Source organism: Cnephaeus nilssonii (assembly GCF_951640355.1).
Source record: "Cnephaeus nilssonii genome assembly, chromosome: 17".
Lineage (NCBI taxonomy): Eukaryota > Metazoa > Chordata > Mammalia > Chiroptera > Vespertilionidae > Cnephaeus > Cnephaeus nilssonii.
The window spans coordinates 15,993,553-16,010,678 of NC_137088.1; the positions used below are offsets into that span (position 1 = coordinate 15,993,553).

The following is a 17,126-nucleotide window of genomic DNA, read 5'->3' on the forward strand; positions in this document are numbered from 1 at the left end:
CTATTATGGTAGGCAGCTTCTAGGATAGCCTCAAATGATCCCAGCCTCCTGGTATCCACACGCTTGGGTAAACCATTCCCTTTGAGTGTAAGCTAAACCTAGAGATTTCCTTCTAGTTCAAGAATATGAAAATGTGGATGGCATCTCACTGCCATGATTAGGTTACAAAAGACCGTAACTTACGTCTGGTTAGCAGATGCTCTCTATTGCCTTCCCATTTTTCATGATTTGATGAAGAAAACTGCCACATGTGGGAGAGACTCATCTGGTAAGAAATGGAGGGTGGCCTCTGGCTAACAGTCAGCAAGGAACTGAGACTGTCAGTACCACATCCCATGGGAAACTGAATGCTGCCAACAAGCACTGAGTGATCTTGGAAGCAGATCCTTCCCCAGTCGAGAGTTCAGATGAGACTGCAGACCCTGAGCCAACACCTTAACTCAGTGGTCGGCAAACTGCAGCTCGAGAGCCACGGTTTGCCGCTCTGTTGACTAATGAGTTTGCCGACCACTGCCTTAGGGAAAAATACTTAAAAAACACTTTAATAATGTACTAATGTCTTTAACCTGAATTCAAAACTTCTGGGTAAGGGTAATGCCTTACATAGTGGTCGGCAAACTCATTAGTCAACAGAGCTGCAGTTTGCTGACTACTGCCTTAACTGAAGTCTTGTGAGAGACTAAAGAAGTGGACTCAGCTTCGTCATATTGGATTTCTGACCCACTGAAATAGTAAGATAATAAATGTGTTCTGTTTATAGCCACTAAATTTTGGAGTAATTTGTTATGTAGCAAATAACATCAAGTGTTAATCCCATTTCAAAGTTCCAAAGATGACTGGTACCTCTAAGAGAATTCAAAAAAGAAAAAGAAAAAAATATTTTAAATGACAATTTAAGAAAAGTTTTGACATAAAGAACTGAATCTGCAAAGCAAAAGTATACAGTATGTTCCAGAAAGAACTGATGAAGAACAAGCAACACCCAAAATATATGCTAGTTAAGTTCCCAAACTGGAGGATAAAGTCTTTTTCTAATATCCAAGCAGGAAAATCAAGTCACATATGGCAGAGTGGTTGCAAGGTAGGACAGGCTTGTCTCAGAATTCCCAGATCAACATTCAGTGTCATAAAAATACTAATGCAATATGTACAAAGTTCTGAAGAAAGGAAAATATGACCTGACAATTTTATACCCACCCTATATGACATACATGTACAAGGCAACAAGCAGTCTTTTCCAAACATAATAGATTATCTAGGATTCTAGAACTCAAAGACTCTTCTTAAATAAACTATTTATTTGACAATAAATCTAGCCAATCAAGGAATGGATCAAAACAAATAGAGAAGATGTAGTAAAAAATGAATTATGGTTATAGAAAGAATACGTATTAAAAATCTTAACAATGGAAAAATACAACTTACAAAAACTGGGACCTTAAAGACAGGATGTAGAGAAAAAATAATAATATTATCAAGGAGGGAATCAATCAATACTGTTCAAAATTAGAATCTGAAGAATATGTTCCTTACAGTTTATAAATTAAGTGTTTATGATTTTTATTAAAAGAATGATGTTTTCTAAAAACCTAACAATAAAATTCAGGGGCAAGTAAATGAAGAAAGCCTGAAATGCAGTAGCGGTCTCACATATTGGAAAAGATTACTGAACTGAAACTACTTAACCACAACAGGTCCATTTAATATTAAGTTTCTAAGATCACTTACTTTCCCCTAAATAAAAGTATTTCCTATAAGGAAATCCCTGTTTTCTATTGTATCAAGTACAGACTTCTTTGCGTGGCCTTCAAGGAGCACCAAAATATGACCCTAAACAGCAACTAGTCTTACACAATTAGACTAATCTGCTCACTATTCTGTCCCACAAATATCTTACACTATATTCAGCTTTCATGTTTAAACTCCTACTTGAGATATCTTCTAAATAAATAGGTAATTTAGATGCTACAAATTTAAAGGCTCTTTTTTCACTAAAACTTATTACTAAGATAAATAAACTGGTAATCAAATTACAAAATAAACAAATTTTTTAAAGGCTATATAAATCTAATCTAGCTGGAAAGTCTATTTGCTGCATAAAATTCTTCCTAAAATCTTAGAATTTAATTAAAATATTATTTTAGATTCCCAGAGCAATCACAGAACTTTCTATATTAAAAATGAACTCTAAATTAATATTGCTTTGTAAACAGTATTAGTGTTAACTTAAAAAACTAAAATAGCCCTAACCGGTTTGGCTCAGTGGATAGAGCATTGGCCTGTGGACTCAAGGGTCCCAGGTTCGATTCCGGTCAAGGGCATGTACCTTGGTTGTGGGCACATCCCCAGTGGGGAGGGTGCAGGATGCAGCTGATCAATGTTTCTCTCAATGTTTCTAACTCTCTATCCCTCACCCTTCCTCTCTGTAAAAAGCCAATAAAATATGTTTTTAAAAAACTAAAATAACAATTAAAAAATATTAGGTCATATATATTTCATCATAAAAAATTAAAAATGTTTAATTACAAAGAAAATGAAAGAGACATATCTGATTTGAAATATGTTCTTAAACCTTTGATACATCATATTTTAAAAGGTAATTTTATGTATACAGAATGCTATAGTTTACTAAGTATTTTAATGCTAATTTTTTTTTATTTCAAAAATTAATTTTATAAATAGAATCATCCACAAAAGAGTTGTGAGCACATTAAAAAAAACTAGAAACTATAAAAATGAAAATTATTGCCCAGCCAGTGTGGCTGGGTGGTTGAGTGTCAACCCAATAACAACAAGTTGCCCGGGGACTCTTCCCCCTTCCCACCTGGGAGTCTGTGCTTATTTCTCAATCAACTTCCACTTTTGCTATACCAAAAAAAAAGAAAGAGAGAAGAGAAGAGAAGAGAAGAGAAGAGAAGAGAAGAGAAGAGAAGAGAAGAGAAGAGAAGAGAAGAGAAGAGAAGAGAAGAGAAGAGAAGAGAAGAGAGAAAGTAAGTTAGATGCTGGTTCCATTCCCAGTCAGGGCACATACCCAGGTTGTGGGCTTGTTCTCTAGTACAGGGCGTGTAGGAGGCAGCCGATCGATGATTGATGTTTCTCTCTCATCAATATTTCTATCTCCCCCTCTCCCTTCCTCTCTCTCTAACATCAATAAAAACATAAAAAAAGAAAATTACTTTAAAAAACTATTTATGTCTGTAAGAAACAATTTATGAAACTTCATTGATGTATGATAGAAACCATAAAAGTCCTCTTTAACACATAATTACATTTGCAAGTAAGCAGCTTTCTTATTTGTTTTTCTTCTCAACCATTATTAAAATGTTTACATTCTTTATTTGGATATTCTGACATATTCAGAATGCCAGATGCAGGTCTGGATTTCCCCCTTAATAATGATTACAAAGTTTAAAATTATTTTTAATTGGATCCTTGAGTAAGACCTAAAACTTTGTTAATAAACAACATCTAATGTTACATTTACAGTAATGAGAAAGAATAGGATTTCCATATATTTCTACCACAAGATGGAGATAAAGTAAATGTTTTTATATGTTTCAAAAATATATAATTTTTATTAAAACAATTGATAACATTAGCTCATAATCCAAAATATATGCTGGTCTTTAAGATAAACAGGTAAAACTACTTCATATGTGATCAGTTTCAATTACAGTTGTTTGCAAAAATATTCTTTTGATAAAATAGAAGAAAAGAGAAAGACATGTTTTCATGTTTCAGTTCATTTTGCAGAGAGAACTACGAGTATTAAAATCTTTTTAAATATACACTTAAAAAGATGTCTCATGTCTCTGTACCAGTGCTATCCAACAGTACTTTTTGCAGTGATGGAAATGGTCAATATCTGCATTATCCGATATTGCAGCCAGAGACCACATGTGGCTATCAAGCATTTAAAAAGTGGCTAGTGCTACTAAGAAATATTAAATGGCTAATATGAATAGTGCCTACTGTACAAGACAGCACAAATTTATATAATAGTCAACTTAATATTTTAATATATATCAAAATCTAATAGAAATTTTTGGATATTAAAATAATTAACAGATAAAACCTAAACTATAAAAATAAAATAATTATAAATTAATGATAAAAAAGAGGTTCTGAGAATTTTAATAGACATTTTTCCATAACCATGAGAAAATAAATTGGAAAGCTCAATATAACTATGGGGGAGATAAACATATATTAAAAGAAATAAAGCTTTATAGCATCCTTCAGAGGTAATAAAAGAGCATTATTAAAATATATACACAAATCTTTAAAAAACATATCAATAAATGTGAATTTTCATAGTTGATATTAAAATGTGCTCAAATAGTCAAGACATTTAAATATCTGCACACAAAATAAACTCCATATTTACCATTTACTCAAGTCCAAGTTAAACTTTTCGATAACAAAAAAGAAAAAATTCCCTCTTTCCAAACAGAAAGAGCCTAATGCTCTTACAAAGTATAGGACTTTGCATCACACACAGATTCCAACAGGAATCACCTAGACCTCAAGTGATGCAAAGCTGGGCACCATTTAGGCTAGAGAGCCAACAGTCAATATGTTTCAAATTAGGAGAAACATTCTCACCAATCCAGACAAAAAAAACCAATCAAATATGCTAAACGTAAAAGAAAAAAATTTCAAGATCACATCCTGAAAGCATAAAGATTTTTATTGTAGAACCTCTTCTCTGTCATTATAATTGGAGTGCATTTGATGTTCATCTCTCACACATAGGCTTGATCAGCGGTCCTCAATCCTTGCTATACATCAGAATTATCTGAGGTATAATTCAGGCTCAGGCTCCTTTCCACAAAGAAAGGTACCAGAAAATGAAAAATAGAGTTTCTCTATTCAGATCCACCCCTCCCAGAAAAGATCTCATTAAATTTCTTTGACATGTGCTGTGTTAAAATGGAACCCCTAGAGGGCAACTGAGCTTCAATTTTTACTTCATACTATACTTCAGTTCCTCAGTTCATAGACACCATGACCTATTTCCTTATATCTTGGAACTTTTGCTTCAAAACAAAAGGGAATAAATGAAAAGAAGAAAACTGATATATGCCACCCACTAATAAAAAATACTAAGGAGTGTGTTCTTTAACAATGTAATTCAAAGATCAAGAATATGGCATATTCTTATAGGCATATTCCTGAATAACACACATAATAAATGAATAATTGAAAATTAACACTCTCAGTGGGAACCATGTAGAAGATAGGAAAGACATACTTAACCAGTCTATTTAATATAAATGCTTTGCATAACTTTACATTTATTAAATGGCATGTTAAAATGGGTAAAAAGGTGAAGAATCCAATCTCAATAACAATTAACCCTATATAAACTACCCAATATAACCCACTATAGCAGTGGTTCTCAACCTTTCTAATGCCGCGACCCTTTAATACAGTTCCTCATGTTGTGGTGACCCCCAACCATAAAATTATTTTCGTTGCTACTTCATAACTGTAATTTTCCTACTGTTATGAATCGTAATGTAAATATCTGTGTTTTCCGATGGTCTTAGGCGACCCTGCTAGCAGTTCTCAACCTGTGGGTCGCGAATTGACCCTATATAAACTACCCAATATAACCCACTATAGCAGTGGTTCTCAACCTTTCTAATGCCCCAACCCTTTAATACAGTTCCTCATGTTGTGGTGACCCCCAACCATAAAATTATTTTCATTGCTACTTCATAACTGTAATTTTGCTACTGTTATGAATCGTAATGTAAATATCTGTGTTTTCCGATGGTCTTAGGCGACCTTGCTAAGGTATATACATATTAGACTTGTATATGCTCAGTTTTTGAGTGTCACTAAGGAAATGCTGATTTAAATATGATGTTGTTGAGTTGTATAAGTTAGTAGTCTAGCTAACATTGATATAACAACTCTATAAATAGACTGGTTAAGTATGTCTTTCCTATCTTCTACATGGTTCCCACAGGTCGCGACCCACAGGTTGAGAACCGCTGCTGTAGAGCCTAAGAACATCGGAAAACACAGATATTTACATTACGATTCATTAACAGTAGCAATATTACAGTTATGAAGTAGCAACGAAAATAATTTTATGGTTAGGGGTCACCACAACATGAGGAACTGTATTATAGGGTCGCGGCATTAGAAAGGTTGAGAATCACTGCACTATAGGAAAACCAATGTTCCTTCAAGGTCAAAAATATGAAGAGGCATCTAAGTTAACTCTAAATCATGATGTACAAATGTTGATATTCATTTAGGCCCACTCAAAATACTTATACAGCAAAAAAAACGAGTTGTTACATCAATGTTAGCTAGACCACTAACCTATACAACTCAACAACATCATATTTAAATCAGCATTTCCTTAGTGACACTCAAAAACTGAGCATATACAAGTCTAATATGTATATACCTCCAGAGTAACACAACAGAATGAGCTGAGAATTTACCTGGGTGATATACAGGATTATTCTAATGAATTGATAATGTGATAAATCATGAGGTTTTCTTTTCACCCAAATTTAAGATTTCTAAAAGATCCACTCTCATATTTGTATACATACACTGTAATGTGTACTTGCTAACTGGAACAAAATTTTAACTGAACCCATAAACAGTTTTTGAATGTGTCACCACAGGAGGCCCTCCTTCCCAATAGGGCATGCCACCTGAGGCTCTTTATCTACTGTGCTCAGCACCAGAACCACCACCTTGGGGAGGGCAAAGAATACACTAATGTGCTGGTCAAGACTTTTTCTCTGTCATAACTTTCTTCGCTAATCTTGTAAACTAAGTATTCACATTACATCCTGTGGACTCAGGGATCGAAAACGATCACAAACTAATCTCTGCTGATGATTAGAATCTATATATGAAATTTGACAACCCAAACCATGTAATGATAGAACACAAAAGAGAAGGACTACTGAAAAGAATGAAGTTTGTGTGCCATGCACGAGGTTACTAATTTTCAGAACAGGAAAAGGGGAAAGGAAGTAGACATATAATTTACAGGGGAACAAAGGGGTCAAGGTTTAAGACTACAAGAGCATACTTAAGTTCATTATTTCCTTAGAGTTTGCTAAGAATCTCTGGCTCACTGGGAAAAAAACTTGAAGGCTGGCATAGATAATTTGGGGCTCAACTTCCAAGTTGAAAGTAAGGCAAATAAAGTTTTAGAAAATAGAAAACACATAAAAACTAAAAATAGCACCAACAAAACAACCAAAACCTTAGAGTTTATATGAAAAAGAGCACTCTAAGTAATGAAGTATATAACTTTAACATATACAAACCTCAGGTTATAAAATAAATAAGTCCTGGGAATGTAATGTTCAGGACAGAGAATATAGTCAATAATATAATTTTGTATAGTGACAGATGGTTTCTAGATTTATCATGGTGATCACTTCATAAACTGTATAAATGTCAAATCACTATGTTGTACACCTGAAACTAATATAAAAAAATATTGTCAACTCTACCTCAATTAAAAACATGTATATATATATAAAATGTGCTGGGAACAGGAGTAAAATCCATGTGGCCTGTTACTGTGAGCTGCTTTAAGGGATAATTTTGTGCCTTTGGCTAATCCCTTGTTTCTCAAACCCTGGTCGTATATTCAACTCACCTTGGGAGCTTACGGAAAAAACAAACAAACATACCTTTCTTTGTGAAAAGGAGCCTGAATTATGCATCAGATAATTCTGATGTATAGCAAGGATTGAGGACCGCTGATCTAGCCTATGTATGAGAGATGAACATCAAATGCGCTCTAATTATGATGACAGAAAAGAGGTTCTACAATAAAAATATGATTTGAATTTCATCATCTGAATAAATCTGACCAGGGGCAATGTGGAAGAAGGTAATACAGAAGAAATTGCATGAATCCTTTATCACTGAACATTGAGTAATTATGTCCACTCTAAAAATCATGGGGACTAACAAAACTAAAGAGTTCCTTAATAAATCAACCATATGTATGTTGAACATATGGTCTTCTGAGGCCAAAATAAGAGAAAAACAGTTGCAATTTTTCACACTAGCACATAAAAAAGTATCGTTAGTCAAACCTTCTATATGATCAGAAATTCAACTTTTCAAAAGTTTAAAGTTTATGAGCTAGGTATAAAATAAATCTATAGGAGATATGCCAGGCATAGAATAGGATGCAATGTATCTTAAAATTGAATTTGTACCCTGTACTGACATAATTTAGGGTTCAATGACTGTCTGGCTCCCTTGAAAATGAGTATGAAATTTCCAAATATGGTCTTGACTCTTCCAGGATGGTCTAGAGTTCAGTCTGTATATCTGAGTGATGAGAAAAGTAATCAAAGGTTGCAGCTGCATAAATCTGTACTGAGTTGGAACAGAATTGCTACTACTAATCATTAAGGCACCCTCCAGCACAATAAAGGGCTACTGTCAGAATGGAAATATCACCTGAGCTCAAGGATCCAATAGGCTTAGAAAGACAACTAAAAGTGAGACAATATGTTTTTCAAAGAGAACTGCATTCTAGTCATGTGTTTGATATTAATCCATGATTTGACTGGAGGCTAATCAAGAACTTTGGGAAAGAAGACAGACTTTGGCAGGTTCTTTGGCAACCTCACTGATTGTCCCTCCACCCCAATCGAGGGCAGGGCTGGCTGGCCAACTGCCTGTGGCTCCTCCCCACAGCCGGCCCCACCACTGATCGGCCCCCTCACCCCAACTGGGATTGGGCCGGCTAGCCCAGCACGATTGGGGCGGGCAGGCCGTGCATGAATTCGTGCACTGGGCCTCTAGTGAATAATATATGCCTAAGGACACCTGTAAGAATGAAAGAAAGACTGTCTCAGTTAACTATGTAGAAACACTACACTGCAGTTAATGCTCTTCCTCACACAGCAGCATGACACTTCATAAATGCCAGAGGTTATGCCACTGCAGTCTGAGAAGAGTGTCCCTTCATCTCTGGCAAACAAACATCATTGCCTGTCAAGTTCATGAACAACAGCTTCTAGTTTTAAAAGAATGACAACATTTAGAAATGAAAATAGTCCATTTGTTTCTTAGAGTACATAACATACTCTTTATATTTTTTAGAATACATACATAATATGTACTGTAACAGATATCATATTTGGTAATTTTATGTATTATCAAACCAGTATAAAGATATTTTACATCTCCACTACAGTGTTGGTTAACATTGGTGAACTGGCAGGCGCGTGGAGCGGCCGAGCCCACCTGGGGGCGAGCCCGGCCTTGCCGCGCGCCTGCAGCCCCAGCGGGGCTGAGGGGACTAGGCGCCACCATCTTGTGGCTGTGGGCGCCGCCATCCTTGAGGGCATGGCAGTCAATTAGCTTATTCCCTCCTTATTGGCTGTGGGCGCTGTCATCTTTAAGGGTGGGGCAGTCAATTAGCATATTCCCCCCTTATTGGCTGTGGGCACCACCATCTTTGTGATGGCGTGAGGGTCAATTAGCATATTCCCTCTTTATTAGATAGGAAGGATAGCTCTTTGATGTTTCATAAAAAAACAAATAATCCTTGCTTTCTTATATTATATATAATTCCTTTAGAACCAAGCCCCACCTATTGGTCAGAAGATTAAAAACATGGCAACAGAAGAAAATGATATAAAAGAAACATTAAAACAATGTAAAAGGCCCAAAGGATGAAAGGAGTTGGTAAGTAGGAGAATATAGCTAGGTTAAAGAAAGTTCTAGGCCATCCCTGATGACAATGTACTTTTTTGGTCTTGATCTGTCATTGCAAAAGGGAAAAAAAAAGGTTATTATTTTTAAAGCAAACTTCATTCTTCAGCATAGAGACAATATCAGATGTCAACTATGCAATCCAAAAAAGCAAATATAATGAGGATTTTTCACAAAATACAGCAATTCAGTGACTTTCTTAATGGAGGCTCTATTTCCAGAAGTGAAATTTATAATTACTAGAATGCATAATTTACCAAAATACATGACAAAAATTATTTTTAAAATATTACTAACATAGAAAATATAAATCATTAAGTTAGCAAAATGTCAAAACACATGGGATCCATGACTGGTTTGGCTTAGTGGATAGAGTGTCAGCCTGAGGACTGGGGGGGGGGTCCCAGGTTCAATTCAGGTCAGGGGCACATGCCCGGGTTTCGGGCTCGATCCCGATGTGGGCCGTGCAGGAGGCAGCCGATTGATGATTCTCTCTCCTCATTGATGTTTTGATCTCTCTCTCTCTCTCTCTCTCTGTGAAAACAATAAAAATATTTAAACATGGAAAAAGTCACAGAGTGGAAAGTAACCTCCAAAGGTCATCAACCACATCCCTAAAGCCACAAGTTGTTAACTCCCAGTCCCAAGAAAAAAAATGATTCCACCATCATGTTTGGTGGAAGGGGACTTCTGTTTTGGCTTTCAGGAGGGCAAGACTATAAAAATTCAATGTAGAATTAGAATCATGTCATTGTAGATAAAAATTAAATTTTACTGTACTGGTGAGATATTCTAAATATTATCTGCTACTAAAGATAAATTTTATGTTTAAAACATAAGGTGAAATGTGCAACTCAGACTAAATCAGTGTATAATGAAAAACAATAGTGTATGTATAGATAATGAAGGTATCATGGAAGCTGGTTAAACTTTATAATGAAGAGAAAACTAGTAAGTATATAGCAACCTGGCTGAAATTGATATTCATTAGGGTACTCTTCACATCAATAGGGAGCATTTGGACTCTGTGGTCTTTATCAGTGTCCCAGCTGGTAATGGTTGAAGGTTAATGCCTTACCCCATTCTGTTCAATTTTCTATCCTAATTAGCCCTCCAAATCTATAGCTGTGAGCACCAAGTGTCTGTGCTCAAAAGAAACTAATTAATGCTAGCAAATTAGATCAAGTCCAAAGATCCAACAGCCAAACTCTTAGTTAAATGCTCCTTGTTAATAGGAAGTGTAGCTGTCAATAACTGCTGTTGGTGACTATAATGAGGCATCTTGCTTTCATTGAAAGTGATTTCATTTCTCTTTGTCCCTCAAAAAGCTGTTCCATTCCCTTCACAAACCTAAGTTGCTGGCAGCCTGACCCAATTCTTATGATCAACTGGGTTGCAATGACATGAGAAAAAAAAAAAAAATCAAACAGAAAAGCTTTCCTACATAATCATGTTTCAGGCATTTAGCAGAAAGTCAGATCACTTATTAAAATTCCTATATCTTTATGTAAGAACTATACAATGCGTAATGCTTTTATATAAAACCCTGTAATTATTTAATAAAGCAAAGGTGATAAATAGTAAATAAATTATAACGGAAGTATTCTGATTCTAATTTGCATCTTGTTGTTCAGTTTAAATGTAGCTGTTGCTCGGCCGCTTAAGTAATACCAATGTATGTTCTTTCTTAATTCACAAGGTTAAACAGGAAGAATACTAAGGATTATTCCTTTAGAAAATAATCAATTTTAGATTCTAAAACACTGTTCTGGACCATATGGCCTAAAAAAAAATCAATATATGATTATCTATAAAATTTCAATTGTTAAAAAATCAATTGTTATAACATGTTCTAATAATTACAAATGCATTTAAATAACCCAAATTTTAAGATGCTTTCAATCTTCAGAAGATTTTAAGTATGTTAATAAGAGAAACTGAACCATGTAAACAGCCTAAACAAAGTAAATTTTTATGAAGAAGCAAAAATTAAACATTTTTTTCTGTACCCATTACAAAGTGGTAGTTGTGGAACACAAACAAATAAATACTTTAAACTTATACTCTCCTACATTTCAAAAACAAAGTTTCATCATCTATGAGTAAGAAAAGACAGTTCTAAAACCCAAAGCCACACAATCATTCTGCATTTTCATCTGAATCATGGGAGTAAAAAGTCAATCTATCACTCTAGATACCAAATTAATGTGTTACAAGACTGCATAAATACAACTCATATTTATAACTTTAGACCAGTTACTTATTAAAGTAAATTTTCCTGGTAGTGAAAAGTTAACCCTAACACTATAATTTTATTATCCATTTTTAAGTTGTAACCGCCCCACCTGAATCAGGATATATATATGTTAAAGTTCTATGAGGCAAGTGAAGGATTATCTCTTGAGACTATCAGCATACCTGCCAATGCCAGATGTGCACTGAACCCTGCCTGAGACTATCAGCATACCTGCCAATGCCAGATGTGCACTGAACCCAGGTGCCAATGGGTTAATTTTCCCTGACACATGGGGGAGTGGGGGGGGTGTAAAAGGAAAGTGCTCTGATTGAGCAACTAATTCATAATGAAAGCAAGAGCAATACCATAGAATGACACTAATAAATTATTGGTAATTTATAAACAAATTTATTTATAAACTAGAGGCCTGGTGCACAAAATTCGTGCACGGGTAGGGTCCCTAGGCCTAGCCGGTGATCAGGACCAATCGGGGCCTTTTGGCTGCCAGCTTGGGCCTCCCTTCCCTGGCTGCTGGATGGGGCCTTCCTTTGTACTGTGCCGCCCCCTGGTGGTCAGGCACATCAAAATGAGCGATAGAACTCCCGGTCTCCTGGTCTAACTCCTGTGGGGACACTCTGCATATTAGCCTTTTATATATATAGATTATATATAGAGAGAGATGGATTTAATTTAAATCTAATTTATAAATGGAGTTAAACTGGAATATGTCCAAATAAGTCATATAAGAAACAGAAATGACCATCATACAATGTCAGTTCTGAGGAACTATTCTTCTTTTTTACTGCCTCCATCCATTTATCACAAAGGTCATTCTCTAAGGAGAGACATCAGAGGAACAGAAATATTCCCAGCATCCAAAGTCCCAAAACTACAGTTGACACAGCCTGACTTCCCTAGAGAAACCTGTAGTGAAGTGGCAGCACATCACTCCCACTAAGAATTACTGTGGTCCATCAATGAAGATGGGGAAAGTAAGGAAGGGGATCCAGGAAAATAGCCTACCTTAGCAAAATTTTACACTATTTCTTTTAGCTGCCCATTCCAAGAGGTAGATTATTTTTAAAAGACATTTCTACAGTAATACTGCCAACTGACTTTTTAATAATTATAGCCTCATTTTTCACCTCCCACTGGTTTGCTTACATTTTTCACCATGTTACATATTAATCAACAATACATCTCTAGGTTTACAGAATATAGCAAGGTTGTATTAAAAATATTTTAAAACATTCTCTAAGAAAGCATACATCCATTTTCAGGGGTGGGGAATGTCTGGCCTGAGGGCCATATAAGGCCAGCAAAGTCATTTGGTCTGGCCCTGCCAAGGCATTAGGGGAGAGGTAAATAAATGTTTGACCAAATATAGCAGGCTAATTTTTAAGTCGATAATTTTGTATGGCCTGAGAATCTATAATAATAAAGGCATAATATGCTAATTAGACCAGACAGCTGAATGTCCTTCTGGAAGACCTTCTGGACGAAGCCGGGGCTGCAAGGGAAGCCCGGGTTCCGGGTGCCTGAGGGAAGCCGGTGCCGGCAGCCTGGGGAAGGAAGGCCTACTCTTTCTTTTTCCTTTTTCTAAACATATTTTTATTGATTTCAGAGAGGAAGGAAGAGGGACAGAGATAGAAACATCAATGATGAGAATCACTGGCTGCCTTCTGCACACCCCCTATTGGGGATCAAGCCCGCAATCCAGGCATGTGTCCTTGACCAGAATTGAACCCTGGACCCTTCAGTCCGCAGGCTGGCTCTCTATCCACTGAGCAAAATTGGCTAGGGCAGGAAGGCCTACTCTTGCATGAATTTTGTGCATCGGGCCTCTAGTAAAGTTATAAATATCCAAATGGCCCTATGCAGAAAGGGTTCCCTACCCCTGATTTACATAAATAGCTTCTACTCATCAAGATAAAACATTAAAAAAACAACAGACTCATAATAAGTACTATGGAATTCCATTAACAATTTAGCAATAGACAATGACACCAGAGAAAATCATCTTGAAATATATTCCTGTATGAATATGTTGACAGATTAAAACAGGTACATGTTTTATTTTATGTTTCTTCTTGCTCTATCAAAACCACCAGAGTAACTTGTTTCTCCAAAATACTCATACTAAGTCTCTATACGTAACTATACTTCTGGGGGAAAAAATTGTTTTTTACTAATAATTTGAGAGAATATTTTTAAGTTGTAAATGAATTCAATATTATCTGGAAGTTCTGAAAGCTGAAACCCTGGTATCTCAGTGAAAGGGTGAGAAACAATTCATACATATTAATTCATTGACTACTTGACTCTAAGGCTCAGGATTAAATTCAGATCATATTATAAAAAATGTATTTGATCTTTATATGAATATTTGAATATTACCTTGAACTTGTTCAGAACATCTCTCTCGGGCCTTTTCTCTCATTATTTTAGGGATCAAAACATCTTTTTCAACATGTCTGAGATGCTCCTCTGAAAACAAAAGGAGATATTTCTTTAATATAGGTAAGTCTCAAGTAAATCACCTGTATGGGGGGGAAATAAGCACTGTGGTTTACTTAAATAAAAGCCTATGCAAATATGTTAAAAACTGTTTTATAACTTCATAAAATTGTGATTATTTCAGTCACTAAAAATCATTCCAAATAATTTTTATATACAGCAGAAAAAAATGTAAGACATAGGCAACAACTTTCTAAAATTTCTGCAAACTATAACATATTTCATGTAATCTTGTCAAAATTAAGTCATAGACTAAAAGATTATATTTTTTAAAATTAATATAATCCACAAGAGGAGTTTTTATCAATACTAAGATCCAAGGATAGATGATGATGATGTTTATCGATAGTGAGATCCAAGATTAAGAGACACACGAATAATGTATTTAGTAATAAGAGTGGTTTAAGAAAGCCAGAACTGGCAGAAGAAAAAGTAGAACTATTATGTGCATAAAAAAAAAAAAAAAGCCTGTGAGATTTCTGTGCATTTTAAACACAACTTCCACAATTAGATTAAAGTAGTAGACTGAGAACCTGCTACAGAGTCCCCACCTGCTCCTTAAATTCCTAGAGTCCTGAAAAACAAATGGAAAGTGTCCTGGCCAGGTGTTGCAGTTGGTTGGAGCGTTGTTCATACACTGAAAGGTTGCCGGTTTGATTCCTGGTCAGGGCACATGCCTGGGTTGCAGGTTTGATCCTGGGTTGGGGCTTGTGGGGGAGGAAACTGATAGATATTTCTTTCACTTCCATGTTTATCTCTCTGTCCCCATTCCTCGCTTTCTAAAATTCAATAAAATCATGTCTTCGGGTAAGGATTAAGAAAAGAAGAAAATAAATAAATAAAAACAAATGGAAAGTGTCCTCAGAAAATTAAAATGATCAAGAATCTCTAAAAGTAAGGTGACCAGATCGTCCCGCTTTTGGCGGGACAGTCCCGATTTTTAACAATTTGTCCCGCGTCCCACGGCGTTTAAAACCTTACTAACAGACAAAGGGCAAATGAGATCAGATTCCAGGAAGTAGTTTTTCCCCAGGACAAGTAGGTGTTGCTCCATGCTCAGAAGCAGCAAAAATAAGGAGCAAAAGACGTCCATTGAGGAAACTAAAGCTTTATTGGTTGAAATACTTGAGTAGGAGCCAAGTGAGTCACATCTGCTGCTGCTTTCAGACTATGGATAAAAGAGGTAAATAACAGGTAATTATCCCCAAAAGTTTATCAGGAAGTTTCCCAGTATCTCATAACACCTAGGACGACCAGAAACCCCTAAACTCTTCCTGGTAATATGTGGTGACCAACAATCTCTAAATGCAGGTAGCTTAGAGAGGGTAACAGGGCATATCAAAAAGCAAACAAAACCAAAACAGCCAAGAATCACCTTAATTTGATGAAGGACAACACACGGTAATTAATCAAGAAGTAACCAACTCATAAGAGAGTTCAAAGAATAAAAAAAAATCCTATTTTAAAATTCCTATGATAAATATACTGAAGCAAATAAAAAGACACGAGTCCTCGGACAGAAATGGACTATAAATTACTTACACGCACTTAGATGAAATCTCTGAAACGCAAAAATCCTAAAAGCTTCAAAAGGGAAAAAACATTTCCCACCCAAAGGAATGAGAATCAGATTACATCATGTTTCCCTGGCAAGACCTGGATGCAATAATGGAGAAGTAACTTCAAAGTTCTAAGAGAGATTACTTTATATCCAAGAATTATAGAACCAATTAAGAGTGAAGTTAAACATATTTTCAGATATGTTGAGTCTGAAGTTCACCTCCTTCAAACTCTACTGAAAAAGAATGTATCCCTACAGATGTGTGACAAGCCACGAATGGATCTCAGTGATGTAAAACACTGTATTGGATCCAAAAGGTCAGGAATTCAGAAAGGTGAAGCGGAATACTCTTCTCTGCTTCACAGTGTCTGAGGCCTCATCTCAGTAGACTCACATGACAGGTGTTGATTTCAATAGCTGCAGAAGCTGGGGCTAGAGGATTTATTCCAAGATGCCTTCTTTCTTCACCTATGTATGTGACAACTGGGCTGGCATGGCTGAAAGACGGGCTCGTTGAGGACTGTAAGCCAGAACACCTATGCATGGCCACTCCATTTGGTTTGGCTTCTCACACAGGGCAGGTAGGTTATGTATAAGAGGGGCAATCTGAGAAAAAATGGCTAGAGTAAGTCTTCCAAGATAACCCAGTGAAAGCAGTATGGCCTTTTCTGGTCCTGTCATGGAAGCCATGCAGCATCTTTCTAGCTACATTATATTGATTTCAAATCACTACGGGGGGCAACTTATATACTCAAGTGGGGGGAACTAAGGCTCCATTCTTTGTGGCAAGACCGTGTCACAGAGAGTACTGGGGATGGAAGATAATGTCATGACTTTCTTTGTAACATAAAATCTGCCACAAGGAGTAACAGAGAATATACTCTGATAAAATAAAAATGAATCCACGATGTGCGAATGCAAAATATATAAAGCAGATTAGAAAAACAGACATTTAACTTACATATTGAAAGTGTAAAGTACTTGAACAACATCATCAACTAACGACCTAACATTTATAAATACTCCACTAAATGAGCTGGACTATGAAACAAATCTCAATAAATGTGAAAGAATTTACCATAC

General features: G+C 35.9%; 1 protein-coding gene across 2 annotated transcripts in view; it reads right to left on the minus strand.

Moving 5' to 3' along the window:
• The window catches only part of CMC1 (C-X9-C motif containing 1), a 58,788-nt gene that overhangs the window by 26,062 nt on the left and 15,600 nt on the right, over nt 1-17,126 (minus strand). For both annotated transcript variants that reach the window (XM_079794915.1, XM_079794916.1), the window contains exon 2: nt 14,363-14,452. In XM_079794915.1, coding sequence (XP_079651041.1) covers nt 14,363-14,452 — 90 coding nt within the window. The remainder of the gene's footprint in view (nt 1-14,362; nt 14,453-17,126) is intronic.